This window comes from Pelophylax lessonae, assembly GCF_965119305.1.
Source record: "Pelophylax lessonae genome assembly, chromosome: 6".
Lineage (NCBI taxonomy): Eukaryota > Metazoa > Chordata > Amphibia > Anura > Ranidae > Pelophylax > Pelophylax lessonae.
In genome coordinates this window covers 303,454,270-303,478,522 of record NC_138773.1, presented here as the reverse complement: position 1 = coordinate 303,478,522, position 24,253 = coordinate 303,454,270, and the positions used below count along the sequence as shown (strand labels likewise).

Below are 24,253 nucleotides of genomic sequence, written 5' to 3'. Positions count from 1 at the left end.
TAGTGCATAAACATGACACCATTTATTGTGCAAAGTATAAAAACCAATATACTCACAAAGATAAACAACTGCAAGCATAAATCAACCCAGGCCCAAAGTAGAAACGATGTCCATCAGAAAGGGCATTGCTTACGAGTTTTAGGGGCAGTGTCCCCTTTCTCAGAGAGAGCTCTGAGAAAGAGGGCACTGCCCTTGAAACATGCAAGCTACACCTTTTTTGAGGGGAATTGTTTCTACATTAGGACTGGATTGATTTAATATTATCATGTCTTCATGATAACAGGCAAACATCATGAAGGCACACTGGATTAGAGTAGACCTCATGTACACTTCTCCTTTATTATGTTTATTACCCAAATACTTACATGCTATAAACTTCATTATGTAATACAGATTACCACAGCTCAATTTACTACATTATGAGGGCTAGTTTACACTTGTGGTTAGGAGGTGGTAAAACCCCAAGTTTGCGCTGTGCTTTTACTTCCGCTCAACTTCTCTCCCCCAGCGCCTGGGTGGTATACACATGCAGCGGCCACGGTGCTTTAATTCGCAGCCACTGCAGGAATTATCCCCCCTATTCCTGGAAACAGTATTTCCTACATATGATCTCCGCACGAGAGCTTCAGGTTACTGGAAAACCCCTGTGCATGCAAGCATGACACCAAAGTAAATGACTGACCAGAAATGGGCCTACAGGAATCAGACAAAAGTTGTCAGTTCAGCTGGTGATGGGTCCTTTGGCAGCGAGATCCTTCTCGCCTTTTTACTCCATCCGCCATTGCTATTGCGGAAAGAGATGTCTATAATCTGTTGTGGAACCAAAGCTTCTCGGATCTCGACCTACAGACCTCACCATACTCCACCCTGGCTACTGAGCTTCTTCTTTGCTATTCAGGTAAGTGACAGCCTACCTCTACCTGGGGGTACACCACAGTAATGATAGCAATTATGGAACCTGGAAAAATAGATGCATCTTAATGCATAGCAAAATTGCAGAAAGGATAGTCTAGGCCAGTGGATCTCAACTTTTTTGAGACCAGGGCTTAGTAAGTTCTACTAAAACCTTCCATGCCCCAACGTTAAGAATAAAGTTTATGCTACACAATAAATGTATGGGAATGCAAGGCATGTATTGATTTGCTTAAAACCTCTGGATGGGGCTGGTGTCACTGTGGGGTGGAGGTTGTGGAGTCAGTTAGGTGTCTCTGCAGCAGGTGTTGTGGACCTGTAGGAGATGAGGTTTCTGGAGGGGTCTGAGGAGTAGGGATGTTGGAGGGCTCTGTGGGACAGTGTTGAAGGTTGGAGCCACTATAGAGGACTTGAGGTTCTGCATGGTTGGGAGGTTGGGGGTTTGTGGGGGAGGGGGGGATGCTGAGGGCTCTCAGGGGTCTTGGGGGCACTGTGGGCTTCTATGTGAGGTTGGGGGCAATATGGAAGCTGGGAGGCACAGTGGGAGGTTAAGCTGTCTGGAGGCCTGGGGGAGCTGAGGATGCAGCCTGGCCGTTGGTTGAGGACCACTGGTCTAAAGCTGGATACACACTATCCAACTTTTGTGGTTAGATTTCCTCCAGATTTACCTTTTCTATGTAGTGCAAGGGCCTGCCAGATTGCATACAAATTGAAAGTGTTTAGGTTTGACCTCATATTATATGGTTTTGGTAAGTCTAAAGGAAAAAGTCTTCAGAAAATTGTAGTGTGTATGGCCCATAAGGCTCCATTCACATTTGCATGTCTTTGATCCAACTTTGCATTCTCCGGACCAAAGTCGCACCAAAGTAGTGCAGGTGACTTTTCAAAATCGCTGCGAATTAAAGTCCCATTGAACTTCTAGGGTGCCAGTGCAAATAATGGGCTGTGACTTGTCATGTCCAAAGCCGCATGACAAGTTGCACAAAAGTGAATGGACCCTAAGCCATTCTTTAACCGCTTCCATACAGAGCAGTTAGACCCCCTTCCTGCCCAGACCAATTTTCAGCTTTCAGCACCCTCACACTTTGAATGACAATTGCTCAGTCATGCTACACTGTAACCAAACAAAATTTTTATCATTTTTTTTCACACAAATAGAGCTTTCTTTTGGTGGTATTTGATCACAACTGGGGTTTTTTTTTTTCGTGATATAAGCAAAAAAAGAGCAAAAATTTTGCAAAAAAAACACTTTTTTTAGTTTCTTTTATAAAATTTTGCAAAAAATTAATTTTTCTTCATACATTTGGGCCAAAATTTATACTGCTACATATCTCTGGTAAAATTAACCCAAATTAGTGTATATTATTTAGTCTGTGTGAATGTTATTGAGTCTAGAAGCTATGGTACCAATTACTGAAAATTGATCACACCAGATTTACTGACGGCCTATCTCCTTTCTTCAGACACTAAAAAGTCAGGACAGTACAAATACCCCCCAAATTACCCCTTTTTGTAAAGTAGACAGTCCAAGGTATTTAGTAAGAGGCATGGTGAGTTTTTTGAAGTTATAATTTTTTCCCACAATTCTTGGGAAAATGAAGAAAAAATTTTTTTTTCTTTTTTTCCCAAAATGTTGTCAATTTATAAGCTATTTCTAACACATAGCATGTACACAGCAAAAATGACACCCCAAAATTAATTCCGCTACTCCTTCGGAGTATGGTGATACCACATGTGTGAGACTTTTACACAGCTTGGCCACAAAAAGAGACTCCACGTCCAAGTAGCACCATAAGGCGTTTTAGGAGCATAAATACACATAAAACTTTCTTACTACCTATCACACTTTTCAAGGCCCTAGAGCACCAATACAATGGAAAAGTCCACAAAATGACCCCATTTTGGAAAGCAAACACTCCAACGTATATTCTATGAGGCATTATGGGTCCTTTGAACAAGTCATTTTTTTTCCACAAGTTTTTGGAAAATGTGGGAAAAAAATAAAAACTTTTTTTTTTTTACACAAAGTTGTCAATTTATAGGATATTCCTAACACATAGCATGTACATAGCAAAAATGACACCCCAAAATACATTCTGCCACTCCTCCTGAGTATGGCAATACCACATGTGTGAAACTTTTTCACAGCCTAGCCATATAGAGGGGCCCAACATCCAAGGAGCATCATCATGCATCCTAGCCACTTGCCTAGGCCTATTTTTGACATTTGGTGTTTACAAGCTAAAATCAGTTGTTTTTGCTAGAAAACTACTTAGAACCCCCAAACATTATATATTTTTTTTTAGCAGAGACCCTAGAGAATAAAATGGAGATTATTGCAATATTTTTTATCACACCTTATTTGCGCAGCGGTCTTCCAAACGCAATTTTTTGGGAAAAAATTCACTTTTTTGAATTAAAAAATAAGAAACCAGTAAAGTTAGCCCAATTGTTTTCCATAATGTGAAAGATAATGTTACGCCGAGTAAATAGATACCCAACATGTCATGCTTCAAAATTGCGCACACTCACAGAATGGTGACAAACTTTGGTACTTAAAAATCCCCATAGGCGACAATTTAAAAATTTCTACAGGTTGCTATTTTAGAGTTACAGAGGAGGTCTAGGGCTCAAATTATTGCTCTTGCTCTAACGATTGCGACGATACCTCACATGTGTAGTTTGAACACTGTTTACATATGTGGGCGGGGTTTCCGTATGCGTTCGCTTCTGTGCGCGAGCTCGCGGGGACAGGGCGCTTACATTTTTTTTTTTTTACTATTTATTTTATTTATTATTTTTTTTTTTTACACTGTTTTTTTTTTTAAAAAAAAATTGATCATTTTTATTTCTATTACAAGAAATGTAAACATTACTTGTAATAGAAAAAGGCACGACAGGACCTCTTTTTTGTGAGATCTGGGGTCAAAAAGTCCTCAGATCTCACAAGTACACTAAAAGATAGAAAAAATAAAAAAAAAAAAAATAAAAAAAAAATTAAATAAAAAAAAAAAAAAAAAAAAAGGGACCTTTAAACTGGTTGCTAGGCAACGACGTTTGCCGTAGCTCCGGTCCTCCAAGACCATAGAGTCGAGTGAGGGCAAGCTTGCCCTCACTCGACATCCTGTCTGTGAGGATCCGGGACCGGATCGCTTTCCCCGCTGCCGGCGGGTCCGGTAAGCTGGGAAAAGGACCAGAATGCGGCGGAAGGGGGGGCACCTCTTCCGCCACCCCTGAAGGGTGATCCTGCGGCGAATCTGCCGCTGGGACCACCCTTATCGGAAAGCCAACCGTCCACCGTTTAAAGAAATACCAGGGTTATGGCAACTATCTGCTGCCATAACACCGATATTTAGGTTTAAACGGAGGACGTATATAAACCTTTTTGGACTTAGACATGGTGGCTGTATGAAGGGTGACAGGTACTCGGGTACTTTGCTGGGCAGGTGACAGGTACTCTGGTACTGATGAGCAAGTGGCAGGTACTCGAGTACTCCGATAGGCAGGTGACAGGTACTCGGGTACTCTTATGGGCAGGTGATAGGTACTGATGAGTAGTACTGATACTGATAGGTGATACTGATACTGTACTGATGGGTACGGATGATCAGTACTGATACTGATAGGTGATAGGTACTGATGGGTACTGATGAGTACTGATGAGTAGTGATGGGTACTGATGAGCAGGTGGCAAGTACTCGGGTACTTCAGGTGTCAGGTACTCTGATGAGCAGGTGGAAGGTACTCGGGTACTCTGATGGGTAGGTGACAGGTACTCGGGTACTCTGATGGGTAGGTGACAGGTACTCGGGTACTCGGGTACTCCGGTGACGGGTACTCAAAGTACCAGAGTACCTGTCAGAGTAGCCGAGTACCTGTCATCAGAGTACCCGAGTACCCGAGTACCTGTCATCAGAGTACCCGAGTACCTGTCATCAGAGTACCCGAGTACCCATCATCAGAATACCCGAGTACCTGTCATCAGCCCATCAGAGTACCCGAGTACCTGTCATCAGAGTACCTGATGGGCTGGTGACAGGTACTCGGGTACTTTGATGGGCTAGTGACAGGTGCTTTTTATTGGGGGGGGGGGAAATCAGTGTGGTTGGGGTGCACTGTACTTGGTAACTAGCTGTTACCACAATCTCCTCCTTACACAGGATCAGTGTGTGAGGAGGAGAACACGGTGACAGCTAGTTACCGTGTTCTCTGATGACATTTGTGACCGGCTGTGATTGCACACAGCCGGTCACGTGGTAAAGAGCCATTTTCATTGGCTCTTTACCTAGATCGGGGATGGGCTCTGTCCGAGGGACGAGCCTCGTCCCCGATCGCCGCGCATTAAGGAAGGAACGAGCAGCTCGCGCTGGAGCCGCTCATGGGATCGGCTGTGATTGACACAGCCGATCACGTGGTAAACAGCCAATTTCTATTGGCTGTTTACCTTGATCAGGGATGGGCTATTTCCAAGGAACGAGCCTCATCCCTGATCGCGCCGCTGCGCGTACTGGCAGCTAGAACGGGCCGACGTCATATGACGGCGGCCCGGATCGATAAAGGAATGTTGCCGACGTCATTTTACGACTTGGTATTGAAGGGGTTAAAGTATATTTGAAGGTCAAATTTTTAGGTACCACTGACAGTTTTTGTTAGCTCTCTGGGTCTCATTGGGGCAAAGTTGCCTTCACTTCCTATCCTGTATATACAACATGTGTCAACGATTGAGAGGAAATCCCTTCAAAGTGGGAGAAACCCCCTCTTGGACATTTGTCACAGGAACACGTGTCCTCATTGGATAATCAGAACAAATAGAGAGAACGAATCTCCTCATCAGGGACACAGATGGCAATCAAAACCTGATGGAGGTTCTAACCCCCTGTCCATCTGTCTAAAACCAAACTTTATTTATCTATTCACTTTGGATGGTATGGAATAATGCTCTGCTTAGATAGCCCCTGGAAGTTTTTGTTAGCTATCTGATTCTTACTTGGGAGATGTCTAATCATTTCATGTCATAGAGACACAGGAAGTGAGAATAAATCTCTCCAAAGTTAGGGGAAATTCTCTCTCAGGTCCGGTTCACACTGATGCGATGCGGGAAGGCTGCGAACTCGCAGCCTGTTCCCGCATCGCACACGCACCTCCGGCAGTTCACACTGCCATATGCGATACGCTGGGGGTGTCAATGTAATCTTAACGACACCCCCAGTTTGATCGCATATCGCAGTGCGATCGTGCAGTTCGCACAGGATCGGATCGCACAAGTGTAAACCGCTGTGCGATCCGATCCTGATGCGGCTGCAAAAATGCCTCCTGTGCGTGTTTGCTGCGGGAGCGATGCGAATTTAGCCATACAGTTTGTATGGCTAAACTCGCACCGCACAGCTGATCGCATGTAATGTCGGAGCAGTGCGCTCCGACATTACATGCGAACCCCGCACACGCACAAGTGTGAACCGGGGCTCAACTGTCAGTGGAACAAGTGTCTCCTTTGACAAGTTTCCATTATGTACCCCATACCTATTCACATAGGGGGGGTTGGGTTCTGGGGACCCACTTTAACCAGATTGCGATAAGCCCCCTGCCTGTAGACCCCAACAACTACCAGCCAGGGTTGTGGGGAAGAGACCCTTGTCCCCATCTACATGGCCTGCCGGATCCGTCTATATGGCCTGACCCCCCTTTCCTGGCCTGCCGGGCTGCTTGCTTGGAAAAGGGTCTAGTAAGAATTTTAGGGGGGACATCACGCTGTTTTCTTTTTTAATTTTAGCGCGGGGTTCCCCTTAAAATCTATGCTAGACCCGAAGGGCCTGGTATGGTTAGGGGGGGGGGGCAGTAGGGAAGCCGGCTGACAGCTGATGAGTCTTCGGTTGTGAAGGACGCGTTTCACCCACTCCTTAACAACCAGCTAGTCGCTGCTAAACGCCGGCACAGAAGGTGCTAAACACTGGAACAAAAACGCTCAATATGAAACTTTTTGTTCTGGCAATTTTCTGGCGTTTTTATGAAGCTCCTAGTTTAAATGAAGCCTGAGACTGCCAGACCTATATCTTACTGTATCTGGGATGCTGCAGCTCTCATCTTCCTCCTGACAATACCCCACAGATTCTCTATGGGGTTTAGGTCATGACATGACTCTCCAAATCATCACTGACTGTGGAAACTTCACACTGGACCTCATGCAACTTTGGATTCTGTGCCTCTCCACTCTTCTTCCAGACTCCGGACCTTGATTTCCAAATTAAATAAAACATTTTCCACAGTCTGTATGGAGCTGTTTGGGGAGCCATGTCATCTCCTGGTGTTGGTCTACTGTGTTTTATCAAGTCCAAAGTCAGCACAGCCCTCTACTAAGAAATTCTAGAGCACTTCATGCTTCCCTCTGCTGACCAGCTTTATGGAGATGCTGATTTCATTTTCCAGCAGGACTTGGCACCGCCCACACTGCCAAAATTACCAATACCTGGTCACATGATCATGGTATCACTGTGCTTGATTGGCCATCAAACTTGTCTGACCTAAATCCCATAGAGAATCTGTGGGGTATTGTCAAAAGGAAGATGAGAGACATCAGACCCAATAATGCAGACGAGCTGAAGGCTGCTATTAAAGCAACCTGGGCTTCCATAACACCCCAGTAGTGCCACAGGCTGATCGCCTCCATGCCACTCCGCATTGATGTAGTAAATTAAGCCTCGACCAAATATTGAGTGCATAGTATACTGTACATGGACATACTTTTCAGTAAGTCAACATTTCTGTATTAAAAATCCTTTTTTTTTTTTTTTGGATACGGGTGTACAATTTTATATACACCCTTAGGCAAATTACTGAAATAAATTAACTTTTTGATGATTTTCTAATTTTATGAGATGCACCTGTATATACCTTAGTTTGTAGGTGATATAACTTTCACACAAACCAATTTTATATACACTTATTTGGATTTTATTTATTTATTTATTTTTTTACCAAAAACATGTAGCAGAATATATTTTGGCCTAAATTTATGAAGAAATTCGATTTTTTTTTGTTGGATATGTTTTAAAATAGAATGTAGAAAATATAGATTTTTAATCAAAATTTTCTGTCTTTTTTTTTTTTTGTTAATATAATAAAAAATTAAAAAAACAGTGTGAAAAAAATAAATACATTTAGTTAGTGTACAGCGTTGCATGACCTCACAGGTGCCGTATCGTATTGCAAGTAGCGCAGGTGCCGTATCGCAAAAAAATGGCCTGGTCATGAAGGGGGGGTAAATCTTCCATAGGCCCAGTGCATAATAGAGCAATACAGCCGTTCAAGCTTGTACCCATGCCTTGGTGTATTGCTTTATGTCTGTGGCAAAAACTAAACGGCATGTCTGATTCGGCAGGCAGCACCAGTCTATGTCTGAATTTTGGGGGTTAAAACAGGTGGTGAGGGAGCAACATATCAAATGCCACTTAAAAGCAATCCACCACATGTGTGAACGAACTTAGTACAGCGTTGCATGGCCGCGCAATTGCCAGTAGCGCAGTGCTGAATAGCAAAAAAATGGCCTGGTCATGAAGGGTGGTCAAATCTTCAGGAGCTTAAGTGGTTATATTGGATTATGTAAAGGGGTATTGCTGCGCTAAATGTAAACTAACAAAAACAATGATTAAAATATATAGCGAAAAGCAGCTGACACAGATCCTGAATAGAAAAGTAGATCAAGGATAGATATGCATTAAAGGTGTAGTGCTATTCTGATTAATAAGTGACAGATACACAAGTCCATAGCATGAAGGAAAGTCCACAATAAATTGGTGTCCACTCCACAGCAAGGGTATATTAAGGTGCACACCAAAAGAACCACCACCGAGCCGAAGACCACACTGCCTCTTACCAAATAGCCAGGACCTTCACTACAAAGGTCATGGAAAGTAGAAATAGAAGGACCGGTGATCAAACAGCTTCTCCAATGTTGTATCCCAGGGTAACAGATATATTCCCCTCTGGAACTAGTTGGCTCAGGTGGAAACAAAAAAATAGCATTCCTCATAGCGTAATATGTCTAAAAGACTATTTGCACACACCCAAGTAAAACTGCTTACATGATAGTAGAGTAGGAACAGCCTTGAACGATTCCTCCGTATGTGGTCGGCATCTGTGTATTCCCCACCGAAAAGATGGCCGCCGTGTCTCCTCCTCGTGGTAGCGTCAGCCACCGTAGGCTCCTCCCAACGCGTTTCGTCATACGCTGACTTCGTCAGGGGTCTTTTGGTCTGCACCTTAATATACCCTTGCTGTGGAGTGGACACCCATTTATTGTGGATTTTCCTTCATGCTATGGATTTGTGCATTTGTCACTTATTAATCAGAATAGCGCTACACCTTTAATGCATATGGTTATATTGGATTGTCAGATGTAACTATTGTTTTTAATGGTATTACAATGCTGATGTTAAGTAATGAAAGTGTGTGCTGTGACCGTAGACAGTTCCTCATTATAAAACAATATCATGCTTTTGTGTTAGACTGAGAAAAAGAAGGTAGAACAATAAAGGGATTTGTATATGTTGGTTTTTGGTACATTTATGCTCCATCTGTTTCCAGCACCTCTTGGTCCAGGCTTCCCTGCTGTGCACCTGCCATAGCCTTCTCTACCAGAACTTGCGCTTGTCACCCCCAGACCAGAGCCGTCTATTGGCCAGTAGCCTCTTTGCCTGCGGAATAGCCACCAGCCTACAAAGTGGTCTTGGAACAAGGTAAGGTGCTAAAAACGAATTTCTCATCGGTTGTTCAACCTAAGATCTGACACTGATTGGGCCAGTATCTTTGCATATGCACACATAAAATACAGTCTGTGGTATTGATTAATATTTAAAGATTTTCCACCTTCAAAGCTGACCATACATGTTACAATCTGATTGTACAATCTTTAGATCTACCAACTGTGGAGTGCAATTTCCTGCCTAATTGTATACAAACTGAGTTGATTGCTTGGGTATTTGCTCACATGACATACATTTTGGTAAATCCTTGTCAGAGTGTATAGAGATTGTACCAGGGGTGTAACTACAGGGGTTGCAGGGGTTGTAATTGCAGCCTGGCCCCATGCTCCAGCGGGCCTGTGCGGCTCCCCTGTACACCTGAATAGGATAGGGGAGGGATGGGCAGGGGCAACGGCAGCATGTAGAGAAATCACCGTCCTCCTTTTTCCTCCTGTAGCTGCAGGAGGAAAATGGAGGAGATTGGTTCCTCTGTATGCTGCCTCCGCCATTCCTCCTATCCAGTTCACTTGTGTTCTGCTGTCTCTGGGCCCCTGTGTGATCCCCTGGTCCCCCCCCCCCCCCACTGTGCTGCCCCCCCCCCCCACACTGTGCTCCCTTCCCTCTCCTGCCGGCTGCTGCAGGGGATATGCCCCATATTTAGAGCCAGGAAGGGGTCGGTAAATTATGTAATTTACCAGCTCCTTCCTTTTCTGAATGGACAGAGTCATAGTCAGTGACATTGTAAAAAAATAAAATGATAAAAAAATAATACAATTAAAATACCAAAAAATAAAAACTACTGACACCAGTGGGTGAACTTCCAGGATCGCAAAGGTCACACTTGCGACTGGGCCCCAGCATTTCACCACCGTGGGGAGGCCCCAAGATGGCAGGAAGGGGGCCCACTGCAGAACTTGTGAAATGGTCCCGCTGCGGGATCATAATAAAGGGCCCCACAACGAGAGTAAAGGGCCCCAGGATCAGTGGGAAGAGCCCCAGGCTTGAAGGGAAGGGCCCCGGCCAGGGGTCCGGGGGGGCACTTCATGGTTTCTTGCACCGGGGCCCTGAAGGTTCTAGTTATGCCTCTGGATTGTACAATCAGTTTATGAAATGTATGGCCACTTTTATTTGGGTCATATTGTTGGTTGCCATGGTTTCCTTTCACCAATGTTCATGCTTCACCTCGCATGTATAAAAGCATCTGTAAGAAAAGTATCTCTGTTGCATGTTGCAACTTGTCAGATCTCAGGTTACATTGTCCAATTAAAACTAACTTTTCCCCCTGACAACAGCACTGTTTATTTTATTGTTAAAGTGTTACTAAACTCACAACAGTAAAATCAGAGTGTATACGCTGTAAAGCAGCCTTTTTCAATCAGGGTGCTCAGGCACCCTGGGGTGTTGAGGCTTCTTCAGGGGTGTTGAGGCTTCTTCAGGGTTATCTTTCAACCAGTGTGCTCAGCCTTTTTCAACCAGGGTGCTCAGGCACCCTGAGGTGTTGAGGCTTCTTCAGGGGTGTTGAGGCTTCTTCAGGGTTATCTTGGCAAAATGCTGAAAATTGTATACAAGCCAGCAGTTGGATGAAGCCTGCCTTTGAGTTACACAAAGCCACAGGTTTTCATTATGCACCATTACAACCTTCTAGACACTGGCATCCTAACAACCAATGATCAGTTGATGAGGAGGATGTCTGTTGCCTCCACAGCATCCTTGTTTGACCCTCCTCTGCCCCTCTCCCTCAGGACTGGGAGTGCATTAGCTGACTGATGGAGAGAAATTTAGGGAGAAGAGAAAGATTGGGATTACTAGTCAGTACCAGTGTGCAAACATGCATTTGCTTTGGAAGAATAAATCACCTCTAATGTTGGGCGTCCTACGTGTATCAATGTTGCTGCATTATGTAAAGCTATTAGAATAGATTTTTACATTTTAGAATGGGGTGCCTCGAGGGTGCCTTGACTGATAAAAGGCTGAGAAACACTGCTGTAAAGCATGCTTGTTATGCTCACTGTGGAACCTAAAGGGTTAATCCTCTGCATTGTGTAAAAAAGCTGTTTGATCCTGTCTTCTCTGATCCCCCCTTCTTCCACTGTCAGCAATTCATGGTGAGCCGACCTGCCACAGTATAAGTATGGCGGCTGGTCGGCAAGAGGTTAAAAAATAATTGTATTAAAAAAAAAAAAAAAAAAAAAAAAAAAGATTGGTTCACCACTACTACGCCTTTCTATTGGCTTTTGAAATTGACAAATGTAGCCATTTAGAAATTGGGTGAAAGGTTTAGAATTGGGAAGCACTTTTTGATAGATAAATAGTGCATTTTATATACAGCTATGTAGCAGTGGGTCTGCCATTGTTACCGGTGACACCTCCAACACATTTGAGTTGTGAACCCAAGTGTGAGAACTGAGACAATGACCATTCCGGCATCTTTGGTTTGTTTGTTTTATTTAGGGGATGGGAGAAGGGAATGAGTGGGATACACCTTTGGCTCAACTAGTCACACTTTGGGACGTTTGAAGAAAAATGCCTGTTGGCGCTGTCTTGACGCCAGCTGAATGCCAACCAGCGCTTCCTGACGCTTTCAAGATACTGTAATACTGAAACTGTGCTGTGCCTCGACTTTAATTCAGAAGATCCAGGACTTTGAAATACTTGACTCCTGACACTGCTTTAGCTTAAAAGCCACTGAACAGCTCCCTCCAGCCCTGTACTGGCTGAGGTAGCTCCGTGTAGCTACTTGTGCTGCTGCAAACCTTAACTTGTTCACTCCACACTGTACACTGACTCTTCAGGGCCCAAACTGCAGGCGCCCCTTTTACACTTCAGGGTCCTCTACCTAGGTACCCCCCCTACTAATTCAGGGTCCTTTACCTAGGTACCCCTCCCCCCCCCCCCAGTGCTGTATCTTGGCCTAGGCCAACAAGGCCCAGGCCTAGGGCAGCACTTTGCAGGGGGTGGGGCAGCAAAAAAGCTGCACCACGCACAAGAAAAAAACAGCCGCCTCCCCCACTAAAAAGAGTCCCTGGCGGCTTGAGCTACACACTTTTAGTATAATGCCAGTCTTATAGGATGAGTTGGGCTGGAGGGCAGGGTCCAGGAAGCAAATCAGTCTGGCACCCCCCTAAAGCGGTCACACTGCTACCTCCTGGTATGATATGGTATGATGGGCACCCCTGAGGCTGACCTTATGGGAACTGATGAGGCTACACTGATACACTGTGGTTGTGGTCTGTGGTTTACAGATGACAGGGTGGGTCATAAACAGGAAGAGGTGTGGCCTTTACAGGAAGGGGGTGCATCATATTTAAATTAGGGGGTGCACAAGTTTAGTCAGGCCTAGGGCAGCACAAAACCTAAATACACCACTGCCCCCCCCCCCAATACTTCAGGGTCCTCTGACTAGGCACCCCCTTTACAGCTAGCTGACTTCTGGATCCCTAAAACCTTCTTCAGAGAGGTCCCCTCCGACACTAGGCAGACCCCCAGGGGTAGTCCTCAGTACTCACGACCTTTGTAGGTTTCCCTGGAACTCGACCCCTCTCTCGCTCTCCGCTGGTTCTCAGCTCACCGGATCCCCTTCAGCTCAACTCAGCACTCTCTGGACTCTCAGGCAGCACCCGAGACATTCGCTTCCTATGACAGGAGGGAAGACAGACGTCCTCTACCTCCCAGGACTCTGCTTCCCGCCAAGTCATGCGCCCCCCTCAGACTTATACCCACTTCCAGAATCCTCTGCGGCAGAATCTGTCTTCTGGGGTAGTTACAAGCCTGAATGTGTCCCTGATTGGGTTTCCTCCACTGCCCAATGAGAAACCTCTCACAGAGCCTGTGGGGAGACTCCCCTCTCAGCAGACACACCTGGAAGCCATGACACCCTGACTGACAAAAATAAATCATGGCCCTGCTGTTAGGCAGACAAGGCACACTATACTTTACCTAGCATAGCACCTACCTGTAGGGTGCCACAGCTATAAAGAGATCAAAAATGAGGAGAAAAGAGGGACTTTGTTCCAAATGAGGGACAGTCCCTGGAAATCAGGGACAGTTGGGAGCTATGTATTTACTTGCTTTAAACTTTTTACTTCCTGGTTACTTGCCTAGCCAAATGCTGTCATACATCCCAGGGGTCTTCAGGAGAGGGGGGGGGGGGGGGTTCTCAGCTAAGCACACCCTCTTGCATGACTGAGCTAAGGGCAGATGGATTTCAGGAATAAAAAGCTATATGAATTGTAGCGGAGCCCCAATACCCAGCCTAGGTATCTCCGCTGTATAATCCTTTGTAACGCTCCTGCGTTTTATGTATGATGTGGATTTACAGCTGCAGAAATATTCCACTTCAGTAGTCATGTAGAGAAACGCTGAGACACCAATCCCAACTCCCAAGACTCATCATGTGTGGATGATCTCAATTCAGCAAGTAAATACACACACTCAATAAGATGTTCCTAGAGTGACTTATGTATATAGTAACACAGTGATGATAGGCTGAAGAGACAGGTTGGGTAGAGATGGTAGATGACAGACACTTGAAAGGAAATGTTCTTGAAAGTAAGATAGTAGCAGATGGGATGCAGATAGGTTAGCAATCATGTATGGTAGCAGATGATAGAGTAGCAGGTGAACATACAGGAGAGACCAACCCAGTGCAAGAGCAGATGGTAGTAGGCTCAAGAGCTAGCAATCTTAGATAATGCAGATGTAATAATAGTCCTTAGTATGCAGAGCTAGATAGTGTAAGCTTTAGTATGAAGGTTATAGAGGTTTCCCCTGTGGGGTACTTATCACTAGTAGCAATGTAGCAGAGGAGAGGTTCGACAAGAGCGGATGATCCAGTAGCGGGATACAGGGATCAGCGCAGCGTGGTTCCGACAGCGAGGTATGCTTGCAAGCATGAGAGCTTCAAGACAGGTTAGCATCAAGGCACAAAGCAGGTTGAACGAACACATGTGAGTGAAAGCTGGTGATTTAAATAGCTGTTCAGTCCGGCGCTCAGTGATGACAGCATCAGTCTTAAAGGTGTATGCGCACCTTACCAAAAGAGAATGGTGGGGCGCATACACTTAGGAAAAGAGTAATTAGGGTACCCAAAGGTACCAGAACATTACAGTACCCCCCCCTTAAGGCCGGCTCCTGAAGGCCTCTGGAGCTGGTTTGTCTGGGTACTTCGCATGAAAATTGCGGATTAATCTAGGGGCATGTATGTCAGAGGTGTTTAGCCAGGTGTCGTCTTGGGGCCCATAGTTCTTCCATCGAACTAAGTATTGAAGTCTTCTTCTGTGGATACGAGAATCCAGAATCTCTTTTATCTCATATTCTTCTCCACCTTCAACTTGTACAGGAGGAGGAGGTGGGATAGTAGGCCTTATTCCTTGGTCAGGAACATGGGGCTTCAGTAGCGACACATGGAAAATGGGATGTATTTTGAGGTCTATTGGCAATGTAAGCTGTACTGCAGCTTTTCCAATAAGTTTCTTGATTGGGAAAGGTCCCAAGAACAGAGGTCCAAGCTTTTTGCTAGGGATTTTCAGTCTTAAATTTTTTGTTGAGAGCCAAACGAGGTCCCCGATAGCATACTGAGGAGAAGGTCTTCTGCGAAGATCATAGTACTTCTTTTGTTGACTATGAGCGTGTGCAATGGTAGTATTAAGCAAACCCAGAGAGTCCTTTATTTGGGTAAGATAGTCTGAGGCTACTGGGTTATTTGAAGGAAGGATGCGTGGTGGAAGAATAGAGGGATGAAACCCATAGTTCAAGTAGAACGGACTCTGCTTGGTCGTACTGTGGGTTGCGTTGCTGTAGGCAAATTCTGCCAGAGGGAGAAGATCCACCCAATCATCCTGTTGGTAAGAAGTGTAACAACGTAAATATTGCTCGATGCATTGGTTGACTCTTTCAGTCTGTCCGTTGGTCTGCGGATGGTAAGGAGAAGTGAGCTTCCGCTCAATTCGTAGTATGTGACATAGTTCTTGCCAGAACTTGGAAATAAATTGTGATCCACGGTCAGACAGAAGAGTTTTTGGGATACCATTTAACTTAAAGACATGTTTCATCAGGAGTTCTGCCGTTTGTTTGGACGAAGGTAGTCTGCGAATAGCAATGAAATGTGCCATTTTTGTCAGATGGTCCACTGACACTAAGATGGTATTAAATCCTTTGGAAGGAGGTAGTTCTACTATAAAGTCCAAGGACACAACTTCCCATGGAGTTTGGGGTATTGGTAGACTGCATAGTAGACCGGATGGTCTCGTAGTGTCAATTTTGGACTTGGCACAGACATTGCATGAAGAGACGAATTTTTGTATAGATGTTTTCATGTCAGGCCACCAGAATTGCCTGGTAATCAGATTAAGAGTCTTTGTCATACCCATATGTCCTGCCATAGGCACATCATGCGATAATTCCAAGATCTTGGTGCACATGGTAGGTGGTATGTAAAGTTTGTCGTTGTAGTAGAGGAAGCCTTCTGCATCAGTATTTAGTTGTGGTGGGGGTGAATCCAAACTTATACCATGCAAAACCTCTTCCTTCAAGGAACGGACAACTCCAATAATGCGTTTGTGAGGTATTATAGGAACGGAAGGGATTTCGAAGTAGTTTTCTTCAGTTAGTCGTGATAGTGCATCCGCCTTTTTGTTCTTATCTGCAGGTGTGTAGGTCACTAGGAAGTTAAACCTTAGAAAGAATAGTGACCATCGTACCTGTCGGTGAGAGAGAGTTTTGTTAGTCTGAAGATATTGAAGATTTTTATGGTCCGTGTATATAAGTATTGGTAATTGGGTGCCTTCGAGTAAATGTCGCCAATTCTCCAGAGCCAATTTTATAGCAAGCAGTTCCTTTTCACCCACGGGGTAATTTACCTCTGGACTGCTTAAGGATTTAGAAAAGAAGGCGACTGGATGAAGTGGTGAAGTGTGAGTTGGTCGTTGGGAGAGTATTGCTCCTACTGCCATGTTTGACGCATCTACTTCCAGAATGTATTGGAGGGATGGGTCTGGATGGCGTAGTATGGGAGCAGAAGTAAACCTTGTCTTTAACAGGTGAAAAGCTTTATTTGCTTCATCTGACCATTTGAATGGTCTTTTAATGCTAGTGAGCTGTGTGAGGGGTCTCACAATGGCAGAGAAGTTTCTGATGAACTTCCTGTAGAAATTCGAAAATCCAAGGAATCGCTGTAGCGCCTTGCGTGTGGTTGGTGTAGGCCAATCCTGAATGCAGGATATCTTACTCATGTCCATCTTGATTCCTGTTTAGGATATGATGTAGCCTAGAAACAGTACTTCTTCTTTATGAAACAAGCATTTTTTCAGTTTCACATAAAGGTTGTGTGCAAGCAATCTCGATAATACTAGTCTTACATGTCTTATGTGTTCAGACAGGGATCGTGAATATATAAGTATATCGTCCAGATATACCACAACACAGACATCTAGTAAGTCTCTGAAAATATCGTTTAGAAATCGTTGAAAGGCTGCAGGGGCGTTGCATAGCCCGAATGGCATTACAAGATATTCGAACAATCCGTATCTGGTTCTGAATGCAGTCTTCCACTCGTGTCCATCACGGATTCGAATGAGATTGTATGCTCCTTTCAGGTCCAATTTTGAAAAATAGGTAGCTCCATGCACCTGCTCAATGAGCTCAGGGATGAGCGGTAGAGGATAGCGATCTTTTATTGTAATAGCATTCAATTGCCTATAGTCGATGATAGGCCTGAGACTTGAGTCCTTATTGCGGACAAAAAAGAGTCCTGCTGCTGTGGAAGAAGTGGAAGGTCTAATAAAACCTTTTTTCAAATTCTCATCCAAATAGTCTTTGAGATGGGAAAGTTCATCCTGCGAAAGAGGATAAACATGACCGAACGGCAATTTGCTATTTGGGAGTAGATCAATACTACAATCATAGTCTCGATGGGGATGTAGTGCTTGAGCATTTTTCTCAAGAAAAACCTCAGAGAGATTCTGATAACATAGTGGTGCAATCTCATCTGTCACCACAGACAGGATCTTCCCGAAAGACGGGAGGTTACACCTACCCTCGCAATAGCAAGAGAGGAAGGCCAGGGTCTGTTCCTTCCAATCTATGGTTGGTTGATGTGTGTGTAACCAGGGAAGTCCCAAAACAATGGGAAAGTGGGGTGAAGGTATTAGATCGAAGGTAGTGGTCTCCATATGAGACCCGTTAGTAGTGACTAGGAGTGCCTGTGTCTGATCAGTGATCGGACCAGAGGATAAAGGAACACAGTTAATAAGACTCACTGAGACAGGTTTAGGTTTAGAAATAATAGGAACTTTATTTAAAGCAGCAAAACGTATGTCAATATAATTTCCACAAGATCCTGTGTCAATCATGGCCTTAGTAGTAATCCTGTTCTGGTCCCACTGTAATGTTAAGCAAACAAAAAGGTAAGGGTTAGTAATTGAAGTTGTCAATCCCCCTAGGAGGACATGTGAACACTCACCCTTCTTTTTGTAGACTAGGGGACAGACGTTTATCTTGTGATCCGGGGATGCACAGTACAAGCAGAGATTACCAGATCGTCTTCTGGCTCTTTCCATAGTTGATAGAGGTGGGCGTATGGTTCCTACCTCCATAGGAATGGGGGTCAACGGCCGAAATCCGAGAAGAACTGGATAATGGCATTCCCATTTTCTCAGCCTTTCTTTCTCGTAGTCTTCTATCTATGGTGATACTGAGTTGTATCAATGCATCCAGGGTTTTTGGCAGATCCGCTCGGGCGAGCTCGTCTTTAACGGCCTCTGATAGGCCAAGCCTAAATTGGGTTTTCAGAGATGCATCATTCCATTCTGAATCAAGGGTCCATCTCTTGAATTCTGCGACAAAGTCTTCCACAGGTCTCCTACCTTGTTTCAAGGATCTTAATTGAAGATCGGCAGTACTCTGCCTATTGGGATCATCATATAGGCTAGTAAGTTCTGCTAGGAACAAGGCATAGGAGTTGAGAAGCTGATCGCTTTTCTCAAAAAGAGAGTCTGCCCAGGCCCGAGGATCGCCTGTTAGGTAAGAAATAATAGTACAAACCTTAATGTGATCAGTAAGGTAGGTACGGGGTTTTAGCAAGAAAAGTAACTCACCTTTTTTTTTAAATTCGCGAAATTTTTTGCGATCGCCTGTAAATACCAAAGGAGGATTTATTTTGGGTTCAGGGGACTGAGCAGTGGTAAGTTGTGTCAGTCTAATTATCTGCTGCGACTGAGCCTGATTGTCTTCTTTTAATTCAGCAAGTGCGTGTATTAACGCAGTTACTTGCTGTTTTAATTGTGTCACCTGAGTGGTTATTTCTGCTGAATCCATTTGAGGTTCGTTCAATCTGTAACGCTCCTGCGTTTTATGTATGATGTGGATTTACAGCTGCAGAAATATTTCACTTCAGTAGTCATGTAGAGAAACGCTGAGACACCAATCCCAACTCCCAAGACTCATCATGTGTGGATGATCTCAATTCAGCAAGTAAATACACACACTCAATAAGATGTTCCTAGAGTGACTTATGTATATAGTAACACAGTGATGATAGGCTGAAGAGACAGGTTGGGTAGAGATGGTAGATGACAGACACTTGAAAGGAAATGTTCTTGAAAGTAGGATAGTAGCAGATGGGATGCAGATAGGTTAGCAATCATGTATGGTAGCAGATGATAGAGTAGCAGGTGAACATACAGGAGAGACCAACCCAGTGCAAGAGCAGATGGTAGTAGGCTCAAGAGCTAGCAATCTTAGATAATGCAGATGTAATAATAGTCCTTAGTATGCAGAGCTAGATAGTGTAAGCTTTAGTATGAAGGTTATAGAGGTTTCCCCTGTGGGGTACTTATCACTAGTAGCAATGGAGCAGAGGAGAGGTTCGACAAGAGCGGATGATCCAGGAGCGGGATACAGGGATCAGCGCAGCGTGGTTCCGACAGCGAGGTATGCTTGCAAGCATGAGAGCTTCAAGACAGGTTAGCATCAAGGCACAAAGCAGGTTGAACGAACACATGTGAGTGAAAGCTGGTGATTTAAATAGCTGTTCAGTCCGGCGCTCAGTGATGACAGCATCAGTCTTAAAGGTGTATGCGCACCTTACCAAAAGAGAATGGTGGGGCGCATACACTTAGGAAAAGAGTAATTAGGGTACCCAAAGGTACCAGAACATTACATCCTTGAAGCTAAGGAAATACTAAAATATCCAAGGCAAACCCCCCCCCCCCCCCAGTAACTGGACGACACTCAGTTCTGGGAGTCAACTGGTTTATTGAACACTCTCACACAATATATACAGCACAGGGAAGCATCCCCATCCCAGTCAGATTACCCCATCAGGTCAGGGGTTGCCTGTTTACATTATCCTATGCAGATGAAACTGTATACAGAAATAGAATTAACCTATCTAAAGAACAACCAATACAAACAGTATTATTTCCACTCAGCAACTAACAGATGACAATTATTCAATCAACCTGAGCCAATTAGGTAGCAGACGGCCGTCCTCGAGCTCCTGGAATACAATACACATTATCTCAATACACATCTAAGCATTGCTTTGAATATTTAGGAGTCACAGACTGCATGGCAACAGGCTATAGGTCTCACAGTGTAAGGCTCCATGTACACGGGACGTTAGAAAAACGTGCTTCAAAGCTAGTTCTGACGCCGGGAAAAAGCAGCTGTAAAATGTGCTTTCAGTAGCTTTTTCCATTTGCGTTATTGCACGTTTGGCCACGTCTCTTTTAACAGCGTTTTTTCTGCCTCCATTTAAAATCAATGGTTCCCTATGGGAGCCTATTGATTTGAATGGAAGGCGCACCGCAAGTCGGATGAGGATGATCCGACTTGCGCTGTGAGAATCTTGAGGGGGAACTCCACGCCAAAATGGGAATAAAAACGGCGTGGGGGTCCCCCCCAGGTTCCAAACCAGGCCCTTTGGGTCCGGTATGGAATTTGAGGGTAGCCCCACGCCGAAAAAACGGCGTGGAGTCCCCCCCAAAATCCATACCAGACCCTTATCCGAGCATGCAGCCCGGTAGGGCAGGAAGGGGGACGAGCGAGCGGCCCCATCCCCCCTGGATCATACCAGGCCACATGCCCTCAATATGGGGGGGTGTTGGTGCTTTGGGGCAGGGGGAGCTCTGCACCCCCCCCCAAAGCACCTTGCCCCCATGTTGATGAGGACAAGGGCCTCATCCCCACAACCCTGGCCGGTGGTTGTGGGGGTCTGCGTGCAGGGGGCTCATCGGAATCTGGAAGCCCCCTTTAACAAGGGGGGCACCCCCAGATCCCGGACCCCCCCAGATCCCGGACCCCCTCCCTATGTGAATGGGTATGGGGTACACTGTACCCCTACCCATTCACCCCATAAAAGGCAGTGTGTGTAAATGGAGACAGGAGACATTTTGGAAAGCTTATTAAAAATCTTCATCCGATCTTCTCCGCTCTGTTCTTCTCCCCCTCCGCTCTTCTCCCCCTCCGCTCTTCTGGTCTTCTGCTCCTTTGCTGTCAGCTCTTCTGCCTTTGGCTCTTCTTCTTCCTCCAGTCCTCCTCCTCCGATGTCTCTGGTGATTATGCCGGTCTCCGGTCTCTGCAGCTTGTTATATAGCCATTGTGGGCATGGCCCCCGGTGACGTCATCGGGAGGCACCGCCCCCTCATGTCACAGATGACGTCATGTCACGTCAATTCCACCCCGAGCCACTCTCAGGAATACAGCCAAGGAGGTTAAAAATTAATTTGTGTTTTTGGTTTGTGGTGATCAGGCGCAAGTGAAGATCTGTTTTAATAATGGGCAGAACTCGCTGATTCCTCTACCAAATTGTATTGTAACTAATGCCTGCCTTCATTTTGTAAAGTGCTGCGCAAACTGTTGGCCTTAAGCTGGATACACACTATACAACTTTAGATTTTTTCCTTTAGATTTACCAAAACCATATAATGAGGTCAGACGCAAACACTTTCAATGTGTTTACAGTCAGGCAGGACCTTACACTACATAGTTGAAGGTAAATCTAAAGGAAATCTACCAATAAAAGTTGTATAGTGTGTATCCAGCTTTATATAAATCCTGTATGATAATAACAATTATTGTCTATAGTGAACACAACTGCTGAAGGACAATATTCTGGATAGAGACTCTGCTCATTCAGTAGCAAAGGTTCCCTGAGGATTTGTTATTATTGGCAACATTTTGTTTTTTGTTTCTTTACGCAACATTAGTTAATAAAAATATGCCAAGAATGTACAACCAGTTCATTGTTGTATTAACTTTTGTGTTTTATGGATAAACAGGTGATCATGTAACCAACACACAATGTTATGTAATTCTTAGATAAGCACTGAAATAATAAATAATGGAAACATCCACCGTATAGTTTATAGATATACATACAGTACACTCACCGGACACTTTATTAGGTACATCCGTTCAATTGTATGGTAACACAAATTGTTAATCATCCAATCACATGGCAGCAACTTAATGCATTTAGGCATCTAGACGTGGTGAAAGCGACTTGCTGAAGTTCAAACCGAGCATCCGAATGGCGAAGAAAGGGGATTTAACCAGTTCTGGACCGGAAGGATTTGCCCCCTTAATGACCAGGCCATTTTTTGTGATTCGGCACTGTGTTAATTTAATGGAAAATTGCGCGGTTGTGCGACGTTGTACCCAAATAAAATTGATGTCCTTTTCCCCCACAAATAGAGCTTTCTTTTGTTGGTATTTGATCCACCTGTGCAATTTTTATTATATTGCGCTATAAACAAAAAATGAGCGACAATTATGAAAATAAAACAATATTTTTTACATTCTGCTATATAACATTCCCAAAAAAAAAAAATTAAAAATCAAAATGTTTCATCCTTTTAGGCCAATTTGTATTCTGCTACATATTTTTGGTAAAAAAAATCCCAATAAGCATCCTTTTTTTTCCAAGCAAACAGAGTTTATTTTGGTGGTATTTGATCATCTCTGCGATTTTTTATTTTTTGCACTTTAAACAAAAAAAAAAACGTCAATTCTGAAAAAAATAAAAAAAATACAATATTTTCCATTTTCTGCAATACAACATTCCCAAAAAAAAAAAAAAAAATTAACATTGTTCATCATTTTAGGCCAATTTGTATTCTGCTACATATTTGTAGTAAAAAAAAAAAAATTGCAATAAGCATAATTTGATTGGTTCACACAAAAGTTTATCGAATCTACAAACTAGGGGAAAGATTTATGTCATTGTTATTTATTTTAATTTTTTTTACTAGTAATGGCGGCAATCTGCGATTTTTAGCGGGACTGATCGGACACCTAACTGACATTTTTGACACTTTTGGGGGGACCAGTGACATTACTACAGTAATCAGTGCTAAAAATATTCACTGTTACTGTAATAATGACATTGGCAAGGAAGGGGGTAACCTAGGGGTGATCAAAGGGTTAAGCGTGAGCCTAGGGGAGTGTTTTCTAACTGTGGGTGGATGGGCTTGTTAAATGATCATAGAGACATGTGATCCTATATAGAAGGATCACAGGCGCTCTGTGATCATTTCAGAGAGAAGAACGATCAGCTGTGTTTACAACAGCTGACCGTTCTTCTCTCCAGAGGGGAGCGATCGCGGGTGCCCGGCGGCAATCGCTGCCTCCAGCACCGTGCATCGGCTTCCCCGCTGCCTAGTAGAGGCGGGAGCGTGTCGCCAGCGGCGGGTGCTCGCCCCCCCAGCACCACATGCGCGACTGACCTAGGGCTACATTGGTTCGCGCAGGAGATGCTGACTGTCGCAGTAAATCCGCGGTGGGCGGGCGGTCTTAATGTGGTTAAGTGACTTTGAACATGGCATGGTTGTTGGTGCCAGACGAACTGGTCTGAGTATTTTAAAAACTGCTGATCTAGTGGGATTTTCACACACTACCATCTTTCGGGATTACAGAGAATGGTGGGAAAAAGAGAAAATATCCAGTGAGCGGCAGTTGTGTGGAGGAAAATGCCTTGTTGATCTCAGAGGTCAGAGCAGAATGGGCAGACTGGTGCCCAGGTGCTCTGAAGCGCTCCTTTCCAAGGAGGCAGAATGTAAATTGCTCCAGGGAAGCGCGCAGCTACAGACCGGGCAAGAGCTACGGGAGAGGTTGGAAGTCAAGACAATCTATCTTCCAGAAAGGATCAAAAGGCACTTCATCTGGTGACCGGGAGGCCACTAAATCCTTTTGAGCTTGGGCCCGCCCAGACATCCCCGGTAGGAGCCAGGTTGCTCCGATTTCGGGATATTTGGGCGGCCTCAATCCAGGATCCCTGGGTTCTAGACATCATGTCCCAGGGGCACTCTTGGGTGTTCAACGACATTCCCAAGCCCAGGTTCATCACTACATCTCTTTCTCCTTCATCAGAAAAAAAGAAGGTCCTTCTTTCTTATCTAGACACCTTACTGGCTCAGCAAGCCGTAGTTCCAGTTCCCAAAGCGGAAAGAGGTCGGGGAGTCTTTTCACCCCTCTTCCTCGTCCAGAAGAAAAATGGCACCTCAACAGATCTATCCGTCTGGAGAAGTTCAAGATGGAGTCCCTAGTCACAATCCAGCAATCTGTTCTTCCAGGAGACTGGCTGGCATCCATAGATCTGAAAGATG

The 24,253-nt window shown here is 44.6% G+C and overlaps 1 protein-coding gene across 1 annotated transcript in view; it reads left to right on the top strand.

Annotated features, from left to right (window-relative positions):
* Window positions 1-731: 731 nt before the first annotated feature.
* Window positions 732-24,253, top strand: part of SLC23A3 (solute carrier family 23 member 3) — a 68,820-nt gene continuing 45,298 nt past the window's right edge. Inside the window, exons 1-2 of the mRNA XM_082262108.1 lie at window positions 732-898; window positions 9,493-9,644. Of these exons, the coding sequence (XP_082118234.1) occupies window positions 800-898; window positions 9,493-9,644 (251 nt within the window). The 5' untranslated portion in view covers window positions 732-799. The remainder of the gene's footprint in view (window positions 899-9,492; window positions 9,645-24,253) is intronic.